An 8,361-nucleotide genomic window follows, 5' to 3' on the forward strand; every position below is an offset into this window, starting at 1 on the left:
AAATAAAAGAACACAAATTTGTATACTGTTTCTACTTGGAATTTACATTTTTGGATGTTTTCAAATGATTTTATAGTTTGGTGAAGTACTGTCAGAGTACCCAGTCTATACTGCAGGTTAGAGATGAAGCATGAAACTGCAAGGAGTGAGGGCACAGGAAAAGGCAAATATTTCGATAAATATAAAAGCCTACCAACTGTCTAAAGCCACAATACTAAAGATGTCTTGTGAGTTTAGAACACAGGGAGGAGAAAAAAATATATCAACACACAGGGTAGGAGGTGGTAAATAGAATGATATTGTGATAATTTAATTGTTAAGTTCTTGCATAGCAAGGTAAAGACCAAATGGATTAAAAATTAAAATCTATAAAAGTACTAGAATACACGGGCAGATTCCTTATAATCATGAAGTAGGAAGGACTTTCAAACTATGCCTCCAAATGCTATTATAAAATAAGTCCAAAGTCATAAAAAAATATTGATAAACTAGACAACAAAAACAATCAAATATTTTTGCAGGGGGGAAAAAAGCACCATGAGCAATTATCAAAAGACAAACAACATATCAGAAAATAATGGTTTGTAGCTCACATAATAAACAAGCAGTGTTATCGCTAATATACACAGAGGTAACCAGACACTGGGGGGAAAAGACCAGAAACCTAAGAGAAAAATGGGCAAAAGATATTAACAGTTCAAAGAAAAATAAATATAAGTCACCCTTAGACACATGAAAAGATATCCGACCTCACTCTTAGTGCGGAAAACTGCAGATGCAAATTTTAGGAAATACCACTTTTTACCTATCAGTTGCCCAAAATCCAAAAGTTGAACCACATATTCTATAGGAGAAGCTGTGGAGAAACAAGCACTCTCACACATTGCCAGAGGGAAAACAAAATGACACTAGGACAGGCAGTACCACTATGCTGATCAAGTTCTGGGAATTCAAATATATAAACCTATACATACTAAATTATAAATTTACAAGCTTATTCATTACAACATGCTTTGTAAGAGCAAAAGGTTAGAAGTAGTTGAATAAACTATGGACATCCACGCTTAAACTACCATGCAGTTGTGACAAAAGAGAGAAGAGGAAATCCATGTTCTGTCACAGAAATCTCTGGAACATGCTGCTAAATGAAAAAGGAAGAATGGAAAATAGCGTGTAAGCTTGCTACTCCAAGGATGGTCCCCTGAGCTGCAGAAGAGGCCTCAGCCGGGACTTTTATCAGACATTCGGAATTGAGGGCCCTATCCAGACTTACTAAATCAGAATCTGCATGTTAACAAGATGCCAAGGTGCACCTAAGTTGAGAAGCCCTAAGGATAATGGTTTCACTTTTAAGTAAAGGGCAGGGGCCAGCAAGAATAAACATACATATGTTCTTTTGCCTGGATAAAGAAACACCAGGAAGACAAACAAGAAACTAGAAAAAAATAGGTATCTGTAGTAAGTAGGGTGACCATTCCACTTTGTTTGGAACTCTCCCAATATATGCCACTTGTCCCAGCACGATTATTTATGGAACCTCTTTCACTTAGTGAAAATGTCTCAGTTTGGATCATAAATAAATGTCACCCTATCTAGAGGAGGAGCAACAGGAACAGAGGACAGGGGTGCAAATTTTTACTTAGATCTTTTGTATCACTTCTTTAAACATGTTAACATATTACCAATTGAAAAGCAGTTCATTGAGAAAAAAACAAAAACACACGAAACTAGTCAGGAAATCCAGACTGAGAAGAGCAGCAGGCTAAGGATGGAAACCCAGGGATAAGCAGTGTCTGGGGGGCAAAAGGAAAAGACACCTCCTTGAGAGCTAGAGAGGAAATCAAGGCTAGGAAAGGACTGCTCTGCGGGCTGGCATCTCAGACACCAATAGAGGAGACTTTCAAAACAGATACCGTGGTTAATAAAATCAAAAGCTGCCGAACAGTTGAGTAACAGAAAGACAAAACATCCACTGGCCTTGACTACAGTGTAGTGGCCTTTTCCAGAACTGATCCCCATGAGTGGTGGTGAGGGACCAAGCCTGCATTCATCAGGTTGAGATGTAAATGAGATGCAGAAACATAAGCCAGAACTGTCTGTGACTCAACCTGGAAATACAAACGAGCTGACACAAACACTTAGGGAGAGTTGCTCCGAGGACAGGCAGTCCCTCCATTTCTCCACATCTTCAAGGTTTTATTCCCAGATCAAGCAGGGCCATCAGAGAACTTGCCTCTCAAACCTCAACGTTTGGTCCCCTGAAAAGTATACATACCGAGTTCTCGGGCACTGTGCTTTTTGTTTCTACCAAGAAATGATTATAGACAACTTATTGCATTTACTTCAAGGGTGTTACTAGAAAAATCAGAGAAAACTCTGAATGACTTGGATATTTCTGTAAAATTAAAAATCCTGCATCTAATTTGCCAGATGCCTCACTTTTGATCTGCTACTCTAGGTTTATTTCCCTTAATGTAAATTTTTGCCTGTTTCTATTTTTCCATTTTAAACAATATAAATCTTGTAAAATTCAGAAAATCCATTTAAAACAAAGTGGGAATAAACAAAAAACTCACCTGGGATTTGTTCATTTTCTGCTCTTAGTGGAGGAAGGAGAGCTGAGGGAGAAGGAAGGAAGAATGTCAGGAGAGACTTGGCCTGCCTTGCAGTTCCTGGATTCACCTGCCTATACAGCTCCACACACAAGATACTTACGTGTCCACGTGTGGCTCCGATATATGTTGAGCTTAGACATGACACTTTTCACTGAGTGAATGTAAACATTTGTTTCTTATTGATTTATTACCAATTTAGGTTCTGTGACACAGAAAAATTAAAAACAAGATGAGTTTAACAAATGACAATAATCTAAAAGAGGAAACACTACGGACTTGTCAAAATTTGCTGTAGGAAAAACCCTCAGGCCATACTGTTTACCTATTTACCCGCTAAAACCCTTGATCCCTTGAGGTTCAATAACCCAAGAAACCTCTGGAAAAAGGGATGGCGGTGTTTAAGACAAGATAAAATTTTTAAAAAGTTTGTTCTAACTTGCTTACAATTTCTCAAAAAGGATCTTTTAATGAGAAACTTTGATCAAAGAGTGACAAAATGGACAGCAGTGGCCCATGAATCTGCACATCTGACCTCTAATCTTGGTTCTGCCACTAACAAATTACGTGACCTGAACCAGCCACCTTCTCAGACTTTTTTTCCCTCCATCCTCCAAACAATGTCAAAACAGACAATCCGAAGAGGACCTGCCCGCACTACCATCCTGTGGGTCCACAAGGCCAGGAGAGCAGGAACCTCAGCATCTTCTCCATGGCCACTGACAGCAGCTCGCCTCGGTGAAAAGTGAAGGAGGCGTGAACGGTGTGGGGCATCTGAGGGACGGCTGATGACAGCATTTCCTCAGCCGTCGCCGGTGAGCCTTTCAGCCACCACGCCCGCACACTCTCCCAACAGGTGACACTTCCCGTGCAGCCTGCGTGCCCACCCCGCTCCGCTCCGCTCACCTCTCTTCTTAAACTTGTCCCAGACCGTCCACCAGCACACAGACTTCGATGGCTTCAGGATCCTGTGTCATGATTACATGTAGTAACAAATGCTAACTTTGGAGCCAGGAAAGGAGCTGGGTGGCGACGTAGGCCAGCGCCTTCCCTCTCCCGCCGCGCGAACACCGAGGCCCCGGGGACTGGTCCAAGCGCCGGCGGCAAGGGCGGTCTTCCGGGCCCACCCAGGGCTCCGCGCACTGCACACACCAGATAAACACCGGAGTAGCTCAAAGCACGGAGGTGCTCAAAGCAGCGCAAGGCGGCAAGGATTCCCGACGTCCATATTTTACACAGAGGCAACGCACGTCTCACGGCCGCTATTTTGTCTCATTAATTCATTCACAGTGGACCTGGGGCAGAGGCTCTCGCGGCAGCCCCGCCCCCTCCCCCCGGGGCCCAGCGCACAAAAAGCGCACACGCCACAACGCCATGCGCACGCGCACGTCGCGCACACGCCACACACGCTATGCACGCGCGCGTCGCCACCCTGCCCCGCAGCGCCGCTCCTTCCCCCGGGGCCCGCGCTCGCGGCGCGCACGCGCACTCGCTACACGTGCCCACGCCGCGGCGCCGCCCGCCAGGCCTCGGGGCTGGACGCGAGCGGGGCCGGCAAGCCGGGCGGGCGTTCGTGTTCCCACGCTGGACTCGCGCGTCTTCTGACTGAGACGCCCCCGCCCCGCCGCCCCTTCAACTCCGCGGACGCCGGGGTCACGCCCCACCGGGTGCCTCGGCCGCCCGCACCCCGGGCCGCGCGAGTCCGCCTCGGCCTCGCCCCGCGCTCCGGCGCCTGCCCGCGTCCCCTCGCCTCGCGGACCCGGAGGCCAGGGATTCTGCCGCGGAAGGCCGTGGCTGGGGGGGGGGGGGGGAGGCGGCTGCGCATGCGCAGCGGGAGCGTGGCTGCAGGTCTTGGGGCGGTACCGGCCTGCTCTAACCACACTCTTCAGTGGTGCCCCGGGGCTAGCGGTAGTGCCTAGGTGGCAGGGCTGTGATGAGTATTAAAGGCGTTTACGTTGTAAACACTCCAAACAGCAGCCGGCACATAAATTGTTCAGTGTATTTCTGGAGAGTCCCCTTCCCAGAGTACACTGTTGGGTCCGGAGCAGAGAGACAGACACGAAGTATCACGTGTAGTAAAATGCTGTTTATTTTGGGCATCTGGGTGTAGATGGGTGGAGGCCAAAGAGTATCCACTAGAGAAAAGGGGAGAGCTTTGGGTTTTATAGAGAGTTTTTCAGCGGGGAGTGAGTACCTGGGGCAGAATAATCGCTGTAATAAAATTTTTTTTTAATAACCAATTTCTGGGACCCCTGGGTCAGTCTTATCCCGTAGAGAGATCAGGGAGGTGAGTAGTTCGGTCCTCGTCAGGGGGGATGGGAATGTTGGCGCTAGCTGTTTGTTAGGATTATAACCTCCAGGGACTCTCCAGACTCCTGTGGCTATTGTTTCACAAACCTCCGTTTTCCATTAACCGCATTTTGTCCCATACATACTTTTAGAGTTCCCACCTGGAACAAACCTAACATACACCATGCTCAGTCTTCTAGAAATCAGCCTTGCGCAGTGGGTTGGGAGGTTACCACTAGGTATGCTTTGGGTGGGAACCCGGAAAGAATGTATAGGACGGAACGCGGTCAATGGAAAACTTAGTGATCATAAAGCCTGTGAAACAACAGCCGCAGGGGTCTGGAGAGTCCGGAGGTTGTAAATCTAACTCTGACCGCAGGCGGTTGCAAACCGCTTAATGCTCAGAACAAAAAAATTCACCCTCCCCAAACTTCCATCCAAACCTATATAACCTGCCGCTCTCTCCTTTTCTCTAGTGGCCGCTCTTTTTGGCCTCCACCCGTCTGCACCCAGATGCTCAAATAAACAGCATTTTGCTACACGTGAGGCTTCCTGTGTCTCTCTCTCTGCTCTGGACCTAACAGTTGTTATCTCAGTTACTCCTGCCTGGAACCAGCATTCTGGCGATGACCCAGAGGTTGTGATCAAACCACTGTGACTTTTAGATGCAAACTATTATCTGAAATACAAAAAATAAAGTGATGTAAACTAAAATAACATCTGTGACCAGCATGGAATAAGGAAAAAGATAAGCTAGCAATTCACAGCTAAATGATAATAAAAGAAAATTGTTTATATGTTAAAAAGCTATTTATATACCAAACTTAAAGCACACTCTCATCTCCTGGAACCAACCATACTTTACCCAAAAGCAAACATAAATTCTTCTGCGTATGTCTTCCTGACATTGTTAGCGCACTATGATCATATGGGCATATTATTTTATAATGTCCAAAAGACCACCAGGGTGGCTAAATAGTAGAAAGGAAAGTTTTCTTGGTGATATCAATTTGTAAACCAGTAAGGGACAGTCCTGTTTTTATTTTTCCACTAATTTTAGCCTTCTTTGGTGGATCTTACCTACAACAATTATTACTGTGGTGTTCTAAATGGTGATTTCCTGTTTTACTTGGTTCCTTCTATATTTATTAAGTGGGATTCTTCTGTAAGGAACAAATTTTATTTTCCACATGTATTCAATCATTTATTTATATCCAGTATGGACATGTGGCCATTTATTTTGTTCTTAACCATTGTTAGACAGCCCCTTTTTTCTCCCCCAGCCCCTGGTACCCACTGATCTATTCTGTCTTATACATTTAACTTTTTCAGAATGTCAAATAAATGGAACTATATAATGTGCAGCTTCTGGACTTGTCTTCTTTCACTTACCAGAATTCATTTAAGATTCATCCACGTTGTTGCTCCTTTGATTAGGTCAGCTCCTTTCCCCCTACCCTTTTCATTTCATCCAGGGCTATTAGGTTATTACTTTGCTCAAATTGTTTCAGTCTGGGGCATCGAGAGCTACCATAGTTAGCTTTTGGATCCTTTTAATATACGCTTATCATGGTATTACAGCACTCCTTGCTTTCTGACACCACAGGTACGGAAGTCCGCAGGCTCTCGGCGCAGGGTCTGGGGGCGGGGCCGCAGCGGCGCCTTCTGCGCATGTGCAGTCTCCCTGGGCAGCGTCCTGGGCTCGGCGTGGGAGACCGTCCCGGAGCTCCCAGGCGCACCCACCGCTCAGGTCCCGCCGGGATTGAGAGCAGCGGGCGCGTCGGGAGGGTCCGGGGTGTCGCGCAGTTTGCGGCAGGGGTGTCTGGGGGGCCGGGGCCGGCGCGGGAACGCGGGGCGCGGAGTCCGCGCGTGGTCGGTCGAGGGGGCGCTGTGGTGCCGGCAGGCACTGGGCGCAGAGTGACTGTTCCTCGAGAGAGAACGCAGGTGAGACTGGATTTCCTTACGTGTGAAACAGGGGTGTCCTGATACCTGCCTCGTGAGGTTGCGCGCAGGGTCAGTCACGTAGTGGCTCCGTGCCTGGCGGCGAACAGTAGCTGCTGCGGTTCCCGGAAACGCTCTTCTTGACTAGCTCGTGCTCACCGCCTCCCCCTCAGGACGGCAGCCGTCCCCGCACTGACAAACGGGGAAAGGGGACCGAGAGGAAAGTTACGTACGACACTGACGGATAAACACTCTAGAAGACAAACTCGGACGTTTCTCCGAATGTGGTCTTTCTAATTTACCATCCTGGTTGTAAAAGCCAGCACCGCCTGCTTCGCGGCACTCGGCAGCTACACAACCACACGTTTTCGCTCACTCCTCCCAGGTTCTGAGCTCTTCTCGCCCCATTAATCTGATGTCTGGAACTATGCTGATGAATTGCTTTATTATGGCATTATAGGACAGCAGTACAGGGAAAGTTTTCTGTTTTTCTTGTTCAGTGTTGGGAGAAATTGGGCCCGGGAGTGTGAGTGTATTTCCCCGGCTTTGTGTCAGTGATAGAGCCAGGAACAGACGTTGAGTCTCCTGACACTCAGGCTAGTGCTGATCACATGCGTCGTCCCTGTTAAAACAGATTTCTTAAAGGTAACCTTTTGAGAAACATACACCGTGGAAAAACAGTTTAAAAGTGAGCTTACCTTAAAGTGCCTCCATCCTTTTTGTCATCGCTTTGAGTGATTTCTCTAACTGAAGGAGTAAACAAGGAAAAACTCTTATACAACTTTTGATGAAGACAACGTTACTTCATTTAGTGTCGTGATTTGTTTAACCGTTTTTCTCATAATTTTTTTTATTTGAGAACACAAAGTGGTACCTACATTGTTTTAAAAGATTGGCAGAAAATGGTTATATTCACCCAGTAAAGAATTGCACCTGCAAGCTCTGTATGATCATATCACAGTCACAAATGGACATGTAGGTGCCTGTTCGTGTGTCCTTTCCTGCCTCTTCTCCAGGGCGAAAAGGATGTTCTCCCACAGAGAGACATTTTACCCACGTGACGTTTGCAGCTTTTTACATAGGCAAATCTAGGAGGCATTTTGTATCTCTAGTGACCTCATTCCTTTTTTTCTATCCCAGCTGCACCTTCAGAGATTTCTGCATTTTTCCAAGAGCGGAAGAAAATGACGAAATCCTCCGTGAGTTGTTGAAGTCATTTTGTACTTTGTTTTACAATGAATTTTATGAGCTTAATGACTCTTATATTTAAAATTGAAAAGTAGAAATAGACATAGTGAACTTGAAACATTGTAACACAGTGGTTCTCAAATTTTAGTGTACATAAAAATCATCTGGAAAGTTTGTTAAAACATAGAATAGGGGCCGGGCGCGGTGGCTCACGCCTGTAATCCTAGCACTCTAGGAGGCCGAGGCGGGCCGATTGTTTGAGCTCAGGAGTTTAAGACCAGCCTGAGCAAGAGCGAGACCCCGTCTCTACTAAAAATAGAAAGAAATTAAT

The 8,361-nt window shown here is 46.3% G+C and overlaps 1 protein-coding gene across 1 annotated transcript in view; it reads right to left on the reverse strand.

Moving 5' to 3' along the window:
- Window positions 1-2,819, reverse strand: part of LOC105824122 (zinc finger protein 248) — a 30,288-nt gene extending 27,469 nt beyond the window's left edge. Inside the window, exons 1-2 of the mRNA XM_012661492.1 lie at window positions 2,716-2,819; window positions 2,577-2,618 (exon numbers count right to left, since the gene is read on the reverse strand). Of these exons, the coding sequence (XP_012516946.1) occupies window positions 2,577-2,591 (15 nt within the window). The 5' untranslated portion in view covers window positions 2,592-2,618; window positions 2,716-2,819. The remainder of the gene's footprint in view (window positions 1-2,576; window positions 2,619-2,715) is intronic.
- Between the last annotated feature and the right edge of the window lie 5,542 nt (window positions 2,820-8,361).

The sequence above is a fragment of the Propithecus coquereli genome, unplaced genomic scaffold (genome assembly GCF_000956105.1).
Source record: "Propithecus coquereli isolate 6110/MARCELLA unplaced genomic scaffold, Pcoq_1.0 Scaffold712, whole genome shotgun sequence".
Classification (NCBI taxonomy): domain Eukaryota; kingdom Metazoa; phylum Chordata; class Mammalia; order Primates; family Indriidae; genus Propithecus; species Propithecus coquereli.